This window comes from Delphinus delphis, chromosome 4 (assembly GCF_949987515.2).
Source record: "Delphinus delphis chromosome 4, mDelDel1.2, whole genome shotgun sequence".
Taxonomy (NCBI): Eukaryota; Metazoa; Chordata; class Mammalia; order Artiodactyla; family Delphinidae; genus Delphinus; species Delphinus delphis.
The window spans coordinates 13,505,995-13,526,815 of record NC_082686.1 but is presented as its reverse complement, the minus strand read 5'-3'; the positions used below and the strand labels follow the sequence as shown (position 1 = coordinate 13,526,815).

The window sequence follows — 20,821 nt, the reverse complement described above, 5'->3', positions numbered from 1 at the left end:
TTCACCCAATTCTTGTCCCTTTGCTTGCAGTCCTGGAATTGTGGGGCAAGATGGAGCTTCCGTCAGCCTGGGTCCCTAAGTGTCTAGGATGAGAAGAGCTTCATAGCCAATGTCCTACAGACACAGGGCCAGAATGAAAAGGTATGTTAAGCCATGGAGATGTGAGGGTTGTTCCTTACTGCAGCATAATCTAACCCATCCTGACTGATACACTAGCAAAGTAAGAATTCCATTTCAAAATAAGTGATGTTTTTTAAATAAGAGTCTGTATAATACACTGTTACCCTCCAAGAGGAGCCACAAGCTGATAGGTTCTGCAGAACAACAGCTTTTTGGTCTCTTCACTTAATGTAAAGAGAGCCCCTTCTTCCTTCCGCCTGTGAGATTCTCCTCAAACTCAGCCAGGGGCAACACACCCCATTCTCATGTCAGAGAGTTTATGTTTGCCTCCCACTTCAGAGGTGGAAATGAAGGAAACCGATACTAGTTGATGAAGCTAAACATCCTTTGAAAGGTGTAGCTATCCTGGAATTTATTTATTTAAGGGAAAGGAAGATGGTGGTTGCCAGTGGTTAGGGGAAGAGGAAAATGGGGAGTTGGATGGGTACAGAGTTTCAGCTCTACAAGATGAAAAGAGCTCTGGAGATGGACGGTGGTGATGGGTGCAGAACAATGTGAACGCCACTTAATGCCGCTGAACTGTGCACTTGGACACAGTTAAGATGGTATGTCATATATATTTTAGCACAACTTAAAAATTTTTTAATGAGATAAAATAAAAAGAAGGGGAAAAAACATACCAAGTCTCATAACACAGAGAAAGATGTTTAGAAAAGTATGATCACAACGTTATGAAAAATTTAGCCATCAGCCTTTTAACCATTAAGGACGCTCAAGTCTCCAACTGCTTTTAAAACCTGTCAGAGGCTGAAGGCAGCTCCATTAGAGAGAATTTTTGCTCCTACTGTCCTGCCTAAATAAAACAGCGGTCTCTGCCATTCTCTACCATTAGGACAAATCAATTTCTAAGAAGGACAATTCACTAAATGAGCTTTTCAGCAGAGTCTGTCCTTTGGCAGCGGCATACACGGGCTACGTGTGACTGAGAGGGTGGGCAAAGACGGCGCTGACTGCTGTCAGCAGCAGGTTAAGGAGAGACAACTCTTGAAACAGTTCCTAGCCGTTTGCAGGCTTAACACTTAACTTCTGAGCTGATCACAGCAGACCACTAACTTGATACAGTGTTCTCCAGTGTGGCCACGCCAGGATTTAAACTCTGACATGCTAGAAAAAGCTTTTCAAAGCCGCCAACCTTGCATCACCTTCTCGAACCAGGCAAGTTTAATTACGGATACCAGGTCCACTCCAGCGCCCTCCATCAGAATCTAGTGGTCAAAAAGGCAGGAAGGAGAGACCACCAAGTGGTCCCGTCTCAACTTCTTCCACATGCGTCACTTTCCACTAAACAAACAGCAGCAGACAGGCAGAGAGAGCGAATTGTGTGCTTCTTCCTTTCTGCCTGCTGGGGATGCCATAAATACTGTATCAAGTTCAGTGAAGGGAATAAGCACAGTTTTTGCTGACAGAGGAATAGAATCAGCAAAAAGTGCATTTTGCATAAGAGCCCCTTTGAGCGCAGAGTTAAGATGAAGCACAGGGCTTTATCATGTATTTAAATAGATCCAGCTTCAATTACCCAACTGGATAGAGGATACTTCGTGATTCCAGATGATCAATGGTTTACGTGAGTGGCAGGAAAAGGGAAATTCATTTTAAACAAGAGAGGTGGCACCAGATCTAGGAAACTAAAATGTCAGATAATTTGAGTTTATAGAAGCACAAGAATAATTGTAAAGTAGGTTGAACGTTTTTCCACTTTAAAAAAAACAAAAAGGAGAATAAAGTTATGCATTCATTTTAAGAGGCTAGGTGGGAATGAAGTTCCTGTGTGAGTTCCTGAAAAGTCTTTTTTTCTCATTGGTTCTCTGCTTAACACATTTTAGAGTTTTATTTATACAAGACTTAATTAAACCATCAGTGGTAATACCTATAAAGAGAATGACAGATAGGACCCCATAATTGTAACCTGGGGCTCCTCTCATCCACTGGAGAAAGTCATGTAACTGGGCACCACTCCCACCCTTACCTCCCCACCTCTCACCCACCCCAGGTGAACTCTTTCAAGAATAAGAGGGGCTCCAGACTCCAGGAAGCCAGACACAAAAAAAGAAGGAACTGTTTACTGCAAACAAAGGAATACACGGAAACCTGACCCCGTGAGCGGCCATGGCAAAGCTGAGTAGCCCCCAGAAAAGGCCAACAAATATTATCAACCGGACCCCCTCCACAGAAGGCCTCCCAATCTGTTCATGCTGTCATAGCCCCCAGTAGATGACAACGGGCACTGATGAGAACCAAGCGCCTCTTTGGTATCGCATGCTTAAATGTGGTCAGACAGCTAAGGATCACCAGACATGTGACGAAAAGCCTCCAGCATAAAAGGCAGACACCAGAGCACATGGATGAGTTAACACGGTGACTGTCATGCATGAGGCCTAGAGAGAGACGAGACTGAAGCAGGAGGATAGAGGGCCAGGGGAGGGCAGGCTCCAGGGGAAAGAAAACAGTCCTAATCAACTATTTAATGAATTGGAGATTTAGAAAATATTGTGAAGTAACCAGAAATACGCAAATTAAACAGGAAAAAAAAACGATAATCATTAACTACGGGCAAAAAACAAAATGTTGTTCAAGAAAGGAAATAAAATGATAGTACACCATTTGGCTCAGCAGCTAATACTGTTTATATGGTCATACAGCATGGTGACATCAAAACAGCGTAACAGGGACTACAGACTTAACCCCAAATGTTCATGGAACCATACAGAAGATGAGGAAAGGAGAATGTGTGTATAATACAGCTAGATATTCATCTATCACAACAGAAAATCAGTAGTTAATGTCCAAGGTCAGTTAAGAAATAGTATGGAGACAGGCTGGGACCCTTTGCTGCATTACTTGCACCTGGACAAACATCTCCACCAGCAACAGAATACAAAGTAACTAAAAGGGACTAAAAATAACTGCATACATGTGCAGCTGGAGCAAATTATGAACAATAAGATACAAAAAGACCAAAAACCCAACTGCCACTTTTGAGGTGTCAGGAGCAAAAGCAGGGTACTGTGCGTGATCCCTGCGCATAGCACCACCAAGGGGGTGGGCAAACACCCCTCCTGCCCGACCCACCAATCCATCCCCACCCTCACCCCATTTAAGGGTCAAGCTTGCCCCCCTTCAGAGAGTGAGCAAGGGAAACTGTTACTTGTTTTTCTCCCTCATGTTGCAGCTCCAGTCCCAGTAAAGCCTTGCCAGAACCTCTCATCTGGCCTCTTACCAATTTCTATTGATTAAGGAGTCCAAGAATCCTGGTCAGTAACAGTATAAGCACATTGATGAGAAAGGAGGGTAAATGCAAGAAAAAGCAAACAAACAAAACAAAACAACAAAAAAAAACAACCAGTTAAAAGAGTGGAGTACAGTTGCTTAAGGGAGTGATGATTGGAAGAGAGGGTAAGGAAGTATGGGAAGAGAATTTCACTTCAATTCTTTTCAGGTTAATTGAATTATTTAAAACTACGTGTTCAAAACAGAAACAGACTCACAGACATAGAAAACAAACTCGTGGTTATCAAAGGGGAAAGGCAGCAGGGGGCAGGGGGATAAATTAGGAGTTTGGGATTAGCAGATACAAACTATTACATATAAATTAGATAAACAACCAGGTTCTACTGTGTAGCACAGGGAACTCCATTCGACATCTTGTAATAAACTATAATGGAAAAGAATCTGAAAAAGAATATATATATATATATATATATATATATATATATATATATATATATATGTATAAAACTGAATCACTTTGCCGTACACCTGAAACAAATACAACATTGTAAATCAACTAAACTTCAATTACGTACATAAATAAATAAATGAAGCTATCTGTTCATATTGACTTAAATACAAATTTAAAATATTGTAAAAAGGAAGAGGAATACTGTTAGTAACATTATTTGGATGATACATAACAGAATACAAATTATATGCTAAAATCTAACTCAGCCACAATGGTATCTCTGCACTGTACTTTTAACATATGTGGAGAAACCTCTGAACACGCTAATAGTAGGGCATGCACTGCAAACAATTACCAGCCCTGTGCATCATTTTGCACTTCAACATCCATACTCTCCCATAATACTCTCCTTAGAGCAGGGCCAATGGCACCTCATCCTCTGAAAAGGCCCCCTCTGGTACTGGGAATGGGCAGGGTCCAGGAGGGACCCCATTCACTTTCTCCCCTTCAGGGAGCTCTCTGATCCTCTGTCCCAAATGGGGCATTAATAGGATGCCCTAAGGAGCTCTTGAACTTGAGTCTATATGGCTCATGGGTCATATCTGCTATTTCTTTCACCAGATGGTATGAGATTGAGCCACCAGAATGGTGCTGACAAGATGATCTGGGTTGAGTCCAATTCTTTACAGAGATTAAAAAATTTGGCCTGGAGTTCCACACATGCCATTGGTGACCCTTCTTCACAACTAATTTATGCCAAAACCAAAGGTAAATATTTCTGAAGTGGCTGGCGAGAGGCAGGGAAACGATCTACAGTGATGAGAAAACAGGACTTAGCTAGAGACCCAGTCAACACTTAACAATGAGAATACAGACCAAACATTGAATCTGTCATATCTGTAGATAACTCTAAGTTAGGAGGGATATAAACATCAGGGAAGATCAAATTAAGATCGTAGATGATTTCATTAGACGGACGAAAACCGCAAAGATAAAATTTCAAAGAGGTAAATCTAAGTTCTGCATTTGGACTTTTCAAAAAATATATTAAAATAAGATGAAGAAGACTTTGATGCTGAGGGCTGGATAGACCCCAAGCTGGGTATGAGTCATCCGTTTGTTGTGGTTTCTAGTAAATTAAGGAATTGACACCAGCATCATGGACGAACTGAGAGGAACAGGAACTGAAATGCAGGCAGCACAGGGCGGAACCTGACAGGGTGTCAGGTTCTGGAACACGATTACAAGACAGAACGTCAAGGAGAGGAACTGAATCACAGGGAGACTGGCTCGGAAACCTCAAGCAGGGAGACCTAAACAGGAGACATGGTGGAGGGAAATGAGAGCTGTTTTCAAGTATTTAGAAGGTTATGAGAAAGAATAAGCAGGAAAGGCTTACTTTAAATTCTGGGGGAGAATATGGAAGCAAAGGGAAATGGCAAAAGTCACCGGAAAGAACGTATTATCTCAACATGGCGAAGAACTTTCTAGAACTTGGAGCCAACTAACAAAATAGATGGTTAAAGAGCTGAGAGCTTCCCAGGGATGGACAGCTGTCCAGCTGTCCAGGCTGACCAGCTGCGGGGGCCTTGCAGAGATGGTGCCTACCTTACGAGGGAGGCTGGATGTTAATCTACTCAAGTCCAAGATACTAAATCCTTTCTAAAGTCTTTTCTACCAAGTCCACTTGATGCTCCTTGTGAAAGAGGATTTCCAGATTTTTTCTTAATCTGGTTGCCCTTGTCCAGGGCATATGCCAATGACCTTCATCGAGTCTGACACACAGAACTAGATGTGGCACTTGAAGATAATTCCCCAGAGCATGATAAAACTCAAAGCCTTAGACTTTTCACAGAGAAGCCACACTCAACTTCTGTAAAGATACTTGGAGAACTAGTCTCTTTTTCTTATAATTAAAATGCTAACTATAACATTTATTGAGCATTTGCTATCAGATACCTGACTTGCATTATCACATCCAATCCCCAACTCAACATAAAGATACAAATACTCTTCTTCTTTTAAAAGGGTCTTTTAAAAATATGCATGCTATAAAAATAAGGAGTTTGGGATCAGCAAAAAAAAAAAAAATATATACATATATATATATATGCATACTGTAGCCTCATACAAGTGACATTCCTAATGATAAGAAATATTCTATGGAAAGGCAATGACCCCTTAGAGATAATATTTTCTACACTTCTTTAGATATATAATTGCATATGATTTTCTACCCAATCAGGCATCATTCTTACTCTGCCTGCTAACTATGTTCCCAAGGCATTTAATACAGGAATTTAAAACTAATATTAGGATACGTTACCATACAAGTCACTGAGCTTTTTGGAATTGTATGTAACATCCTCCCGTAATGGATGAAGAGAGGGCCGAGAGGAAACGGTACTTTGTAGGTGATGGGTGCTATTTCTGGCTTCCAGTTGGAGGGAAGAACGCTAATTAAAATAGTTTAAATGCAGGAGCTATAGCCTCCCTTTGCAGACAGGGTAGCACTTCCTCTATATAAGCTGCTCTAACATTCATGCCCATTCCCACCCCCATCCGGCACACAAAACCCCTTTTCTACTTCTGCTGGTAACATGAATCTCCTTTCCATGCGCGAATCTGAATAACAGCATCAGATCAGAAGCATACGAGCTCTGGAAACTGTGTGCACTGAACTGAGCCCTGGGGCTGGAATAACCTACAAATTATTTCCATAATCGTGCTTGATCTCCCTCGCTTTAGCCTCACCCCCTACACACACAGGTTCCTTTCAAATTCAGCCCCTCCAGAGTCATGTGGATTACAATAAGTAGAAGGTAGAAAATGCCCTCATGGATCCCAAAGAGCAGTAATTTCCTCTGAAAAGGTTCATTTTGTGCTGTATCCCATGTAAGTAGCATAAAAAGTTCACCGAAACAAGAGGACACAGAGGTTTTCATGAATAAGGTCCTATGTTGCCACAGAAGAATTTTATTCAATGTGACCTAATGGGTATTCAGATTCTATTAGCAATTTTATGGCCAGGAAAGTCCTTTCAAAAGGAATTCACATCATGGGTGTCCAGGTAAAAAAGAGAGTATCCTGAAATCAATGAGATTATCATCTAACCTGTATAATGAGGCAAGAATGGCCAAAATCAAGTTACAGTTTTGAAATATTCCCAATGAGTGGCTTAATTCTAAGAATGAGAAAAAGTCACTTTTTACTGTAATCACTGATTCTTGCCCATGTTCTTCTTAGGGTTAAGTAATAACAGTATTGGGATAAATAATATACTTAGACAATAAGGGGCTTCAGCGAAAGAGAGGCTGGGTTTGAATCCAGCCCCAACACTCAGTAACTGTGACTTGACATCCAATCATTAGCCTTTGTAAGCCTTAGCTTCACAGAAGGGGGTACACAAGCCACATCAATTAGTCAAAATATGGATACACAATCTAACTCACTGATTTCCGGAAGAATTAAGGGGATTCACATTGTAAAACACTTTCAAGGCGGTGGCATACAATAAGGGCGCAGTAAAAGATAACTGCTGATATCATAATAATGTTATTATTGTTAGAGTAGTTAGGCATTTCCTCATTTGCAAGATATCCCATTAATTAATAAAAAGGTATGCTAGATTTGGAAACACAATGGTTTATAAGTTATATAGAGGAATATTTTCAGGAGACAGAGCATGTAGATTTTTTTAATAGGATACACAAAGCGCTACCCATTAGGGATGACTAGAGAAATGAGACTACATTAAAATCTAAAAGTTTTGGTATAACAAAGAATAACTTGAAGAGAGTAGAAGGCTAGCCACCTAATGGAAAAGGATATCTGCAATGCATATAATCAACAAAGAGATGAGATACAAAATATGTAAAAAACTGCTACGAATCATCAAGAGAAGTAAGACGACTAAATGGAAAAAGAGGCAGGAGACTGAAATAAAAACTTCACAGAAGATGATATTGAAATAGTCATTAAACCCATAAAAATGTGCTCAACTTCACACTAATAGTTTTTTAAAAAAGATCTGACAGTAACACGTGTGGACAAGGATGAGGAAGAACTGGAATTCTCCTAGGCTGCTGATGGGAGCATAAATTATTTCAGTAATTTTGGAAACTGACAGTATCTAGCAGACTTGAATGTGTGCATATATCCCATGACCCAGCAATGCCAGTCGTAGGTATGTACGAAAAGAAATGTGGACAAATGTATCCTGAACATAGATAGAAGAATGAATACTCATAGCAATACAGCTCAGGATCCCTACAAACTGGGGTCAACTCAAATGTACACATGGAAAGGTTGTCATACATCCCAGTTAGCCTAGGACTATTGAAACTTATGCCTATTATCCTGGCGTAATTGTTAATAGTGCTGCTATAATTCTTAAAATTGTCTAGTCTCTAAAGTGTCCTCGTGAGTCCATCAGAAGCAATGGGAGAATAAGAACCTCAAAAAGATGATCCTCCATAAAAGCAATAACAACACTGGCAAAAATTGTCAAGATGGACTTTTTCAGAACTCTGGAAATTAAGTCTTGTGACTTGAGGTGCATTTATTGGAAAAAAAAAGGCTGAATCTCAGTAACAATATTAAGTATAAGCGTATCTTAATGCACTATTCTCATCATCATCTCTCTATCTCCACATTCATGTTGAAAACCAGCAGTCAAACAGCCACTGAAGGGGCTTCCCTGGTGGCGCAGTGGTTGAGAGTCCGCCTGCCGATGCAGGGGACACGGGTTCGTGCCCCGGTCCGGGAAGATCCCACATGCCGTGGAGCGGCTGGGCCCGTGAGCCATGGCCGCTGAGCCTGCGCGTCCAGAGCCTGTGCTCCGCAACGGGAGAGGCCACAACGGTAAGAGGCCCGCGTACCGCAAAAAAAACAAAACAAACAAAAAAAAAACACAGCCACTGAAGGGGGCAGAATGGGTTTGGAGCTCCCCCAAAACACCGTTCTCAGAAAAGTCATTATCTGACCTGTTTAATACTGCATAAGAAATCCCCATTCACAGGGCTTGTAGCTATTGGACTTGACTCAGAACTCATCCATGTACACAACCCTTTACTCCAGGCCTGTTTGTAGAAAGCAATCAGTGACAACTGTTTAATATCACAGTTGCCTGAGGTTGTGGTAACAGCTGGGGCAAAAAAGAGTTGACTGAGAAACTTTAGGAAAAGCTGGGGAGTAAGATATCCATAGTCCTCAGAATTTACAAGGTCACATACATGCACAGAACTGTACACATGCTCAGAAGACCCTGAGAAGGCCCTGTGCTCACCCCTCAGGCTGATCTTGAGGCTCTGTGCAAGCAGAGGTGAAGACTACGGCAGAGCTGTAAACTAACTGCCTAAGTGTTAAAGAGGTACATACAGAGGTCCTTGGGAAAGAGTAAGACATTTATTACTTCTGGGCACTTAAGGTAATCTCTCCAATCATTAGAGAATATCAGTAGTGAAATAAAAATTATTCTCTTTTAAAAAGAACCAAATACAAATTCTAAAGTTAAAATGTAGACTAAATGAAGTGAAAAATTCAACAGAGGGGCTCAAGAGCAGATTTGAACTGGCAAAAAAAAAAAGAATCAGTGAACTTGAAGTAGGTCAACTGAGACTATTCAGTCTAAGAAACAAAACAAAAACAGAATACAGAAAGATGAACAGAGTCTCAGAGATCTATGAGACACAATCAAGCATACTAACTTAAACATAATAGGTGTCCCAGAAGGAGAAGAGAGAAGAGACATGAGCAGGAAGATTATTTGGAAAAGTAACAGCTGAAAATTTTCCAAATGTGATTCAAACACGTATATACATCAGTACATCCGAGAAACTCAATGAATTCCGGGTATAATAAACTGAAAGAAATCAATATTTAAACATATCATAATCAAACTGTTTAAAGACAAATATAAAACCCCCAAAGTAGCAAGAACAAAGCAACTTATCTATAAAAGGGATCCTCTTAAGATTAACAGGTGATTTCTCATTAGAATCTATGAGGGCCAGATGGCAATAGAGTGACATTTTCAAAGCACTGAAATAAGACTGTCAATCAAGAATTCTATATCCAGCAAAACTATCTTCAAAAATGAAGGAGAAATGAAGACATCCCCAGATGAACAAAAGTGTTCTGGCTTAGATAATATAATACATGTTCACTCTATTCAACCAGTAAGCTGAATGGATTCATGTAAGGTTGTAGGGTGCCAGAACCTTCTGTTTCTTGGCCTGGGTGGCGGTTACTTTGTGACACTTCATTGAGCAATAAATTTATGTTTGTGCACTCTTCCTTATGTGTGTTTTACATCATAGATTAAAAGAGAAAAAATACATGCTTTTTGATTGTTCACAAAGTTACTACTTTATATTCCTTACTTTAATTGCCCAAATGGAAATAACTATAGGGGACAAACCCAGAAACATGGTGAAATAACCTATTACTCTCTGCCATGCCTTTATTGCAACTCTCTCTGTGGCATGGAATACCCTCACTGTCAATTTCATTCAGTTCATCCCTACTCTACCATTCACTGTCAAGGTTTACCACATCATAAAGATCAATTCATTCCAATGTCTGTCTCCCATATTACATGTGAACACTTTTAAGTGTAGAAACTGTATCAAAATATCTTCTTGGTATTCTCAATATCGCTGTGCATAGCACATAGGAAGCATGGAATAAAGGCTTGAGGAATTCCTGTATTGTGGGAATAAATGAAGAAAGCCTAATTAACACCACAAAAAGTGTACCACAACTGACCAAACTCAAAGGATTCCCTATAGAAGCAAATGTTAACCCTGAAGCGATAAGCAGGTTGGTATTTTTTAATACAATTAACCATCAAACTTCAAGAACTTTCATTCTGAAGTTCTGAAAAGATGAGGAAGAAAAACTGGTTGGGTATAGCTAGTCATCTCTGGGATGTCATGATTTTACTTTATGAGTAATATTAGAAGAGAACATATTATGATGAAAAATTTTGACAGTGCAAATCATGTCTAAATTAAGGAATTCATGATCCTTTCTCTAAAGTGCTACACAAATGATATCAAGACTACAGTGAAAAATCCTTCAACCCACACCCCTCCTCGGGCTTCACTGTGGAGGCCTCTGGGTGAGTTCAATCATTCCTGGAACTCAGTAGAGACATTTATTTTGTCATTCATCGTTTTTGTTCCTATAATGTGCAAAAGATAGAACCCACCACTCAAAGGAAAACAGGGTGAGGTACATGGGCAGGAGACGGAGGTATCTGGTAAGAGATTTGAAATGCTCTGCAAAGGAGGAGCCCAACAAACCTGAAAAAGGAAGGCATCACCCAGGGAATTGCTGAGGCAGAAGACAAAGTCCTTCTTGGGGTGCTCAGGCACGGCCTGCACGATGCTGTTCTCCACCCAGACGGCATGCTTGGGGATGCTGTTGTGGTCTATTCCAGACCTACCATCGCTCTCGTAGAAAAAGAGTGTGCATCCTGAGGAAACAGAATGGGGGTCCGTGTGAGTATCTGGTGCTCATGCAACAAAAAAGTCTGTAGTGGAAACTGTTGCTTGTGCCCTGTTACCAGGAAAGGGCTGGAAATGAGTGTGAAACCTAGGAAGTAAAGAGAATGGGGCCATGCTTGTACTAAGTCTTGGATGGGCTTGGACAGAGACTTTTTTTTTTTTTAATTGAAGTATAGTTGATTTACAATGTTAAGACTCTTAAATCACAGTTTCGTCATTCATGCCCTCAAGTTCTTTAAGATCTTACTTCCTGTTTTAGAATGTGACAGATATCCTCACAGGCATACGGGGGTCTGATGGCTCCTCTGGCCAGTGGTGGCTGTAAATTCAACTCCTTGGGCCTGAACAGCAAGCACTGCTGAGTGAGGACCGGCACCAGTTCTGTCCCACTGGAGTCCCTCCCAATATGTCTCACAGGATATGCAACCAGAGAACACAATTTATTGGGTTTTTTGACTATGCACCTTGGAGAAAACAAAATATAACACTGGCTTTAGGTGCTTTCAGGATAAGGAACGAAATGACAGACTTTTAGTCTCAGATCTTTTCTATAAAATGTTTTGCTAGAGATCAGCCATGTCCTTGCTCCTCCTGGAAGAGGAAACACATGGCACACATATGAAGGCCTGGGGGAGGCCAGAGGCCTGGTCCACACTTAATTATACTGTGAAACTAAATGAGACAGGAGCAATAGAAACCTTTCCTGCATTTGTGGCAAGGTGGGTTCAATAGATACCCTCCGTCATGGCCTACATGTGAGGCGCACTTTATTAGTAATTACTCACTGAGCACTTGCTCTCAAGTCATCATTTCAGGGGAAACCTGGGCCCAGCTTTCTGACTGTTTAACTTCAACATAAGCCACCTGGTCCGTCTTCAACATCTTCCTTACCACAAGCAAGGGCCACCGTTTATGTGAATCACAAAGACTTCCAAGTACAATCTACTCGCCTGCAGTATGAACTTCTGTAAAGCAAATTTGTAACTGACATCGTAGAACGATGGGGATCAATGGAAGTCACATGAGTGCAAAGGCGATTTTTCCCAGCCCGTAATATTTCACAGGAGCATGTAACAGCTGCTGGATTTAAGGTCCCCCAGCACAGACGCACGCAGCATGCAGGCACGCGAGGCCCACTCGTTTCACAGTGTTTGCCTTGGTACAGCCTGACCGTGAGCTCTGCCTAAAAGTCTATTGCACGGTGTTCCTGAATTTCATGGTTTTATAACTATTGTCCTTGTCTCCATAATTCAGGAGTTTCAATTCTTCCTCTAATCCATTCAAGTTATATTCACATTTTTTTCTTAAGGTTGTACGTTTTCTGTGATATTTCTTGTTGGAAATTAGGAATGTTATGAGAGTAATTTTAGTAGGGTTTTGTTTTCTATTTCTTTAGGTTTTGTAGTAATAAGTTGCTTACATATAATTTAATTATATACTTACGGAGTGTTCTGCCCCAACCCTGTTTTTCTTATAATTCCTGTTATTTTGAAGATCTCAAGTTTTTACAGGAACACAGAGGTCACGTTCGGAATCATCTATACCTCCTCTTTCCATGTCTTAAGCTAACATAGATTCAGAGACACAAAGAGAAAAGAAATGGAAAGGGGAGGCCCTTTTCCTCCAAACCCGAGGTTCCTGAGGTGGGGCAATCTTGCTGAATGAGGGACATTTGGTGAAGTCGGGAGACATTTTTGGCTGTCACAACTTGGGGGTGGGGAACAGAAGGAGGCGAGTAGCGGACAGGGATATTGCTAAACATCCTACAATGCCCAGGACAGGCCACATGACAAAGAATTATCCAGAAAATGTCAATAGGCCTTCTGTTGAGAAACCCTGCTCTAAATAATCCTTAGGACTAATATTACGCTAATGAAGAACAAATCCGTAACAGAAAAAGAGCAACACAGCTTTACCATAGTTTGAGAACAGAGACTGAAGCCTATAGATGATGGATACGGGGCATCCACACATCACATTGAACATCTTATGTCTTCCCAAATTGATGTTTTCATAATTTTTCAAAGTTGGTTTACAATCGCCCGTGACAGTGGGTGGTTAAAAATCAGCTTGTACTCAATTATCTACATGTTCCTATTTTTTTTTTTTTTTTTCCTGTACGCGGGGCTCTCACTGTTGTGGCCCCTCCCGTTGCGGAGCACAGGCTCCAGACATGCAGGCTCAGCGGCCATGGCTCACGGGCCCAGCCGCTCCGCACCACGTGGGATCCTCCCGGACCGGGGCACAAACCCGCGTCCCCCGCATCGGCAGGCGGACTCCCAACCACTGCGCCACCAGGGAAGCCCTACATGTTCCAATTTTAAGATTAATGAGAAGCAGCAAATCTGGGAACCACGTGGTCCCTGGTAACAGGTCCATATACCTTCATCTTCACTTGAACATAATCTGTATGCTTTTCAGTTGTGGATGGAGACACTCCAGAGATTAATTCTAAATAAAATCTTTTTTCGTAAAATTAATTATTCTGTCAAAAGTGAAAGAAACTTAGGAGAATTTCCTAGCCTACGGTTCCCAGGCACTCTGCTTTTTATTTCTCCATATCCAAGCCCAAGTCAGCAGCAAGCCCCGCCTCTGACTGGCAAGGACAAGCCCCAGGTCTGTCAATGTATAATGGGACCTGTCAGGAGCAAGAAGCAAAGGACTCGGCAGCTCTGTGCTCTGGGCCTGGATCCTGACAGACTGTGTCACTCAGATCTGGGTCACCAAGAAAGTGAAGCCTCCCTCCTCTAATGGGTGTGTGAGCTGAGCACCCACACCTTGCCTTCCTTGATCATTTATTCTCTAAAGGAGCAGCAGAAACAAAACAGCCCCCGCTTCCACGTCCCAAGTAAAAAATCACCTAATTATTTTTATTCTACGCCACTAACGGTGTTATTCTCATATTTAGTGTAAGAATCACCTGGGAAGCCTGTTTAAACCACAAATTCTGGGCCTGTCATGGGCTGAATTATATCCCCCCAAGTTCCTATGCCGATGTCCTAACCCAGGGCCTCCGAATATGGCTGTATTTGGAGATAAGGTCTTTACAGAGGTCATTAAAATTAAACGAGGTCATAAGGGTGGGCCCTAATCCAATATGACCGCTGTCCTTATAAGAAGAGAGGATTTGGACATAGACAGGTACAGAGGGAGGACGTGAAGATACTAGAAGAAGACGGCCATTTGCAAGCCCAGGAGCGAGGCCTCAGAAAACACCAAACCTGATGACACCTTGATCTGAGATTTCTAGGCTCCAGGACTGTGAGAAAATAAAGTTCTTTGGTTTAAGCCACCCAGTCTGTGGTACTCTGTTATAGCAGCTCTAGTACAGGGACTAATACAGGGCCCCACCTCCAAACTGTGAGATTCAGCAGGTATGGATATACCCCAGGAAGCATCTCAGGTGACCGTGACTGCAGGTGGTCTTCTAATCATGTTGTTAACAACTCAGCATTAGTTAACAAAATGAACAATAAGATGGGCTGCTAAAGGGAACAGAGGTTGCAGTGTCCAGTGGTGTGGACATTTAGGGGAGGAGCAGAGAGCAGGGCCCCTCAGACATGACCCTGTAGTGCCTCTAAATTAAGTCAAGGCAGGTCCCGTGTGAAAAAAAACAGTAGCAGTTCTCCAAAATGCTCCCACAGAATGGACATCTGTGTTTCACAAGCAGGACCATGACATCAAATACACGTTTCCCAATTCACGATGGAAAACTAAAAGCAAAGTGTGCTGTGCGTATGTGTAAACTGATAGAATTTGCTCAAATTCAATATTCTTATTTCACATGTGTGTTCAAAATTTCATATACACTTTATATAGACTATATTATGGTATCTGATTTAGTATAGAAAATAAAATTTAAAGCTTAATATCAGTAATTCCTGTGATTTTTCCACAGAAGATACTATGGCTTCCAGAACTCCACATCTATTCAAACTTTGAAACCACTAAGGTAGACTTTTCAAATGAGAAAAGGACATGAGAAAGAACCTGACTCTTCCTGAGACATCCTTGGAAGTGGAGCAACAAGATGAAATAACCCAGCAAGTCTTAAAAGCTAGACATGAAGAGAAAGACAGCATCCCACCCTAAACATGCAGCAACATTAGACACACAGGCTCTTGGCAGTAGGGGAAGCTACCCTACACTGGCTGTCAAGAGGAAAGACTCCTCTATGGGACAGTTGGTTGTTCCCTAAAACACACAACCCCCTTTCTTCTGCAGTAATAGAAACCCCAGTGCTCAGCTGGGCCCATCCCTGCCTCCCTTGCAGCTAGGCTGGACTCATTTCTGGCCAATGCGATGGAAGCAGAAGAGATGCAGGCAATTTCCAGGTTGTACCCTTAGTGCAGAGGGATACACCCTCCACTTCCCCCATTTTTCCGCTGGAACCTGGACCCGCTGGTGAGCTATCCTAATCTTTCAGACTAACACAATGCTCTAGGGACAGTTAAGCAACGACAAAAGGAATTCTGGCTTCTGGATGACTTAACAGCAAAGAGTCAGCCCATCACTCTCAGACGCTCCACCTCTGCTAGGTGGAAGGAAAATAAACTTCTGTCTTGCTTGAGGCACTGTCATTGTGGGTCTCAGTGACATGCAGCAAGACCTACAGTCTAATTAACATGCTCCCTTTCTGTTTCACCAGGTACTGAAGCAACAGCTGGCAGCATTAGTAATGGGGCCCACCCAAACCCTGCATGTCCCTGGGGGGTTTACACCACTGCACAGAGCTCTAGGCTGTTCCATGCCTCTAGGATTGGCTGTTCTGCACCAGCCACAGTTGGTGAAATCCAGGGTCAGATGGAGTCATGGGTGCACCACACCAGCTGAGCCCAGGCTTCTTCCTCCTGGACCCATCCTTCATGCTTCTTAACCTGTCTAACCTATCCTGCCATGTACTAACCCTGCTTCAAATCCATCTTGTGTCAAAGATTCTAAGCGGTCTTGAGAAGTGTTTTTCTTTTTAAGACACAGAGCTCACAAATGTGTTACAATTTCTACACTACCAAGATATATGCAGATGTGCAAAAATACATATACATACTTCTAAAGTGTGTGTAAAGCGATAATGAATAGCAAGACATAAATGTATTATGCTTACTAATGAAAAGAAAGACGATGGTATACAGATATACCATTGTATATAGATATATATACATGATACAGATATATATCTCTATATATACACACACACACTCAAATATTCAAAGTCTGACCATAAAACAGTGACTTTTTCACAAACATAGATGGCTCAGACATTCCATTAAGCACTGGGTTGAGCCCCATGAAATTAGCAATATTCCATCAGTTTTTACCCCCCAAATGACAATTTCATAAGCTTCAAACCAGTGATTTTTCCCTCCAAAACGTCACTTCGGGAGGCACTTGTTTTGGAATGATTCCAAAAAAATATTCTTTTAGAACTCAAGCCTTTCAAACTGTCAGGAGAACCAGCTGTATATATGAGAAAACTAGACGAGAGGCTCCAATAGCTTAACTGTGAAACAGTAAAGAAAATAAAACATTGGTGGAGAAGGAAAATGGGGAGTGACTCATCAAGGGACAAAGTTGCAGCTAGATAAGATGATTATGTTCTAGGTGTGCTGTGCGACTGCGTGCCTTAGTCAACAATACCGTAACGTACACCCAAAACTATGCTAAGAAGGTAGATCTCACGTTAAGTATTCTTACCACCACAAAATAAGTTTTGAAATTAGCATGAAATAGAAGTTCCATGTAATTGAAAAACATCATTTGCACAGGTGCACCACGGAGCACAGGATGTACCCAGCACTGCAGGAAGGATGCTCCCTCTCTCACCTTTCAAGGACACCCAGTAGTGCTTCCACTTCCTCCGGGTGGCCGACTCCACCTTCTTGTTCTTCTTGTGCACCAGGAAGTTCTTGACTGCCAGGGCTCCGGCCTTACGCACCGTGCCCTGAGCGGCCGTGAGCAGGATATCGGACTGGCCCGGGGAGCTCAGGGTACCGCTGCTCTGCTCGTCGCTGTGCGCCGAGCCGGCCTCCTCCAGGCTCTCACTGTTGGTGGTGCTCATCTCCAGCTCCCGTCGGAAATTCTCGTACACCCCCTGGCGGGCTGCGTCCCCGGTGGAGCTGCTGCCGCTGTCGCTGCCCACAAAGGCGCGGCCGGTGGGGGGTGAGTAGCTGGAGTTGGTGGCATTGGATCGCCTGGACAGGAGGTCCGTGTCGGTGGTGGCCCCTTCGATCCCACTGTCGGCAAACTCGCTACCCTCGCCCGCATTAACATCCTTGGGAGCCGAAAGGGAGAAAAAAGAAGACATGCATCATGCAGGGAAGTAACCCAGGGGCTTCTGTCGGTCCAGCCAGGGGCTGTGTAGCTGCAGGCAACCCACAGGGCATCACTGCTCCCAGCCTCTCCTGGACCAATTACTCCTCACCCCCCTGACCCGCACAAACCCAACGTGCCCGCAGAGCAGCTCAGGAAAACCATGAAGCTGCCCCGGTATGAATGCCAACAATTTGGAATGTTCAAGAAACATTTTTCAGAAAGCAAGCAAGATTTCAGAAAACTTATCAATTATCTGACTTTCCGGTAATTGGCAAATCAGCTACTGAGATGCTCCCACTGCCCTGCTGAGTGAGCTCTGCACCCTCACCCTCGTCAGCCTGCCTGGAGCTCTAGGGTATTCTGCTGACTGATGAGTTATTCCAGAAGTAGGGGGTTCCAAGGGATAACGAAGTCTTTACTGATAACTTTTTTTTTTTTTTTAACGAAGGGCCTAGTTAGGGGTCTATTCTATAATCTGGTGACTAAAAAGGAAACTAGTGTGCTACCTCACCCACTCACCCAGCAAGGACCCACAGCCCAGGAGCAGGGAAGAGTCCTCAGGCTCCCATCAGCTTTGCTTCTTGAAAACAAGCAGCTTCTCACTTCTCACATTGAGCTAAAAAAGTCTGTGGGGCTCACAGCTCCCATGCAGGCTCTCCAATTACCTTGCCCTTTCAAAGCTGGGATGCTAGGAGCCCGAAGCAAGCTACTCACCGCCCCTGGGCCAAGGAACAGCTTGGGGCACTGCCAGGAGGTGGCGGGTATCAATTCCCAGTTTAAAAACGTTTGGAACTTCCAAAGCACTGCGCCTGCTTGCGTGTTGAACATTTCCGGGACAGGAAGATCTGTTCTTAAATCAGAATCTTAATTGCTCTGAAGTGCTAAAGGCATTTCCATAAACAATGATTGAATAATGGTAGTCATCAAGGGAGGAAAATGACAGCAGTACTGGACAGCACAGCTCGACAGTCTCATGGATAAGAAATTAGACTGGTTTTTCTCAAAGGGAGAGAATCGGAATGTGAGTCTGACATAGGAAGAGACAGCAAAGTAATACGTGGTTTGGGGACTTAACCACTTGTTAAGCCTTTAGTCTCATAAATAGTTAATTATGGCTTGAAAATGTAAAAACTAACGGGCTATTCCGATTGCCATATAAATCAATGCTTTGCGTTCAAATCTTTGATGAGAGGCAGTGGCAGGGTAGGCAGAACGAGACAAGCCACATACTAATATCATCCTGCACGAGGCCCAGACAGGTGCTGTGCCCATGTCTCCGCACATCTCACCTGGTCAATTCTAAATTAGGGCCCTCAGAGTTCACTTGCGTCACGAATAGGTCCTAAGTGAGCAACTTAAAATGGGCATAGCCAGACAGGAAAACAAGCAAAGGAGACACAGAAAGACAAATACTGTATGATTGACTTCTATGTGGAACGTAAAAATGTAAAACTCACAGAACCAGAGGGTAGAATGGTGGTTGCCAGAGGGTGAGGGCCCGGAGAAATGGGGAGACATTGGTGAAGGTTACAAACTTTTAGTTATTATAACAAGTTCTGCGGATCTGATATATAGCCTGATGACTCTAGTTAATGATACCATGTTGTATCCTTGAAATTTGCTAGGAAAGTAGATCGTAAGTGTTCTCACCACAAAAGAAAGAAAGAGAGAGAGACATAAAGGAAGGAAGGGAGGGAGGGAGGAAGGGGTAATTATGTGAGTGATGGATATGTTAACTAATTTGATTTTGGTAATCATTTCACACTATATACATATATTAAATCATCACATTGTACACCTTCAAAAAACACAAAAACACACAACAAGGAGTACAGTGTGCAAAGGGTAGAAATTTGACAGTGGAAAAACCTGGCAAACACCACCTCGGCCAAGAGCTCAAGGTTAACTGGGTGTGTGGTATATGGGAACCCTTTCTACTATCTTTGCAATGTTTATGTAATTCTAAAGCTGCTTTAAAATAAAAAATTTAAAAAAAAAAAAGAGGGGCTTCCTTGGTGGCACAGTGGTTGAGAATCTGCCTGCCAATGCAGGGGACACGGGTTCGAGCCCTGGTCTGGGAAGATCCCACATGCTGCGGAGCAACTGGGCCCGTGAGCCACAACTACTGAGCCTGCGCGTCTGGAGCCTGTGCTCCACAACAAGAGAGGCCGCCAACAGTGAGAGGCCTGCGCACCGCGATGAAGAGTGGCCCTCTACTTGCCGCAACTAGAGAAAGCCCTCGCACAGAAACGAAGACCCAACACAGCCAAAAATAAATAAATTAATTAATTAATTTTAAAAGAACAGTAAAAAAAAAAAAGAAAAGAAAAAACAAGGAGGAGGTAAGAAGGGACATAGTAGCAGGAAGTGGTTAAGCGAGTTTCTAAGGACCAACGACATCTGCGATGCAGTTTAGGTCCCTGGGATGTAGAGGGACTCAAGAGTGTCAAAGAAACCATGGATGCGGCTCAGACGCAGACCCTGTGACTACTGGTTCTGTCACTTGGCCATCTGCTGTCCTGCCTGTTACCCTCCACCAATGGTCATCAAGGACCCAGATCTAGTAGGTCAAAGTCCTCTATACAAACAGGAGAGTGCTGTTACCAACCCACATTTCTCTCTGGCAAGGACATTTACCATACATATCCCTTTTGATCTAATAAGTAAATTTGGCCATCAGTGATTATTCAAGATAACCACGGGTGGTAGGAGTTGCGGAGTTTGTGTGATTCTCACCAACATCTGGATTCATTTTCACATGCCTCAGTCCTTCTCTGGAAGAAGTGACAAAACCAGCTATAAACTCGCCTCAAAAATGAAAAGAGATGAGCTGCTCCTCTGTAAGATCAGCTACACAGGTATCCTTTCTAGGTCATAAGAGAAAGACTTCAGAACAAAAAGGAGAAATTAATTCCAGGCATCTTGTAATTCCCAGAGCTCTGGAACAGGAAGGAACCTTGCCAAACCATCCCCTTGGTGAATGCATGGAGATGCTGAGGCTCAGAAAGTCACAAGTCTGGCAGGTGGCAGATTGGAGGTTGGAGCCCATGCCTCCAACGACCTTTTCCACTGGACAAGATGGCCCCATGGCTCAGCCGCAGGGAGCACCTGACTGGATCCTGTCTCAACAGTCAACTCC

General features: G+C 42.8%; 1 protein-coding gene across 1 annotated transcript in view; it reads right to left on the bottom strand.

Moving 5' to 3' along the window:
- Nucleotides 1-20,821, bottom strand: part of TIAM1 (TIAM Rac1 associated GEF 1) — a 146,418-nt gene that overhangs the window by 102,315 nt on the left and 23,282 nt on the right. The window contains exons 3-4 of the mRNA XM_060010397.1: nt 17,194-17,641; nt 11,167-11,339 (exon numbers count right to left, since the gene is read on the bottom strand). Coding sequence (XP_059866380.1) covers nt 11,167-11,339; nt 17,194-17,641 — 621 coding nt within the window. The remainder of the gene's footprint in view (nt 1-11,166; nt 11,340-17,193; nt 17,642-20,821) is intronic.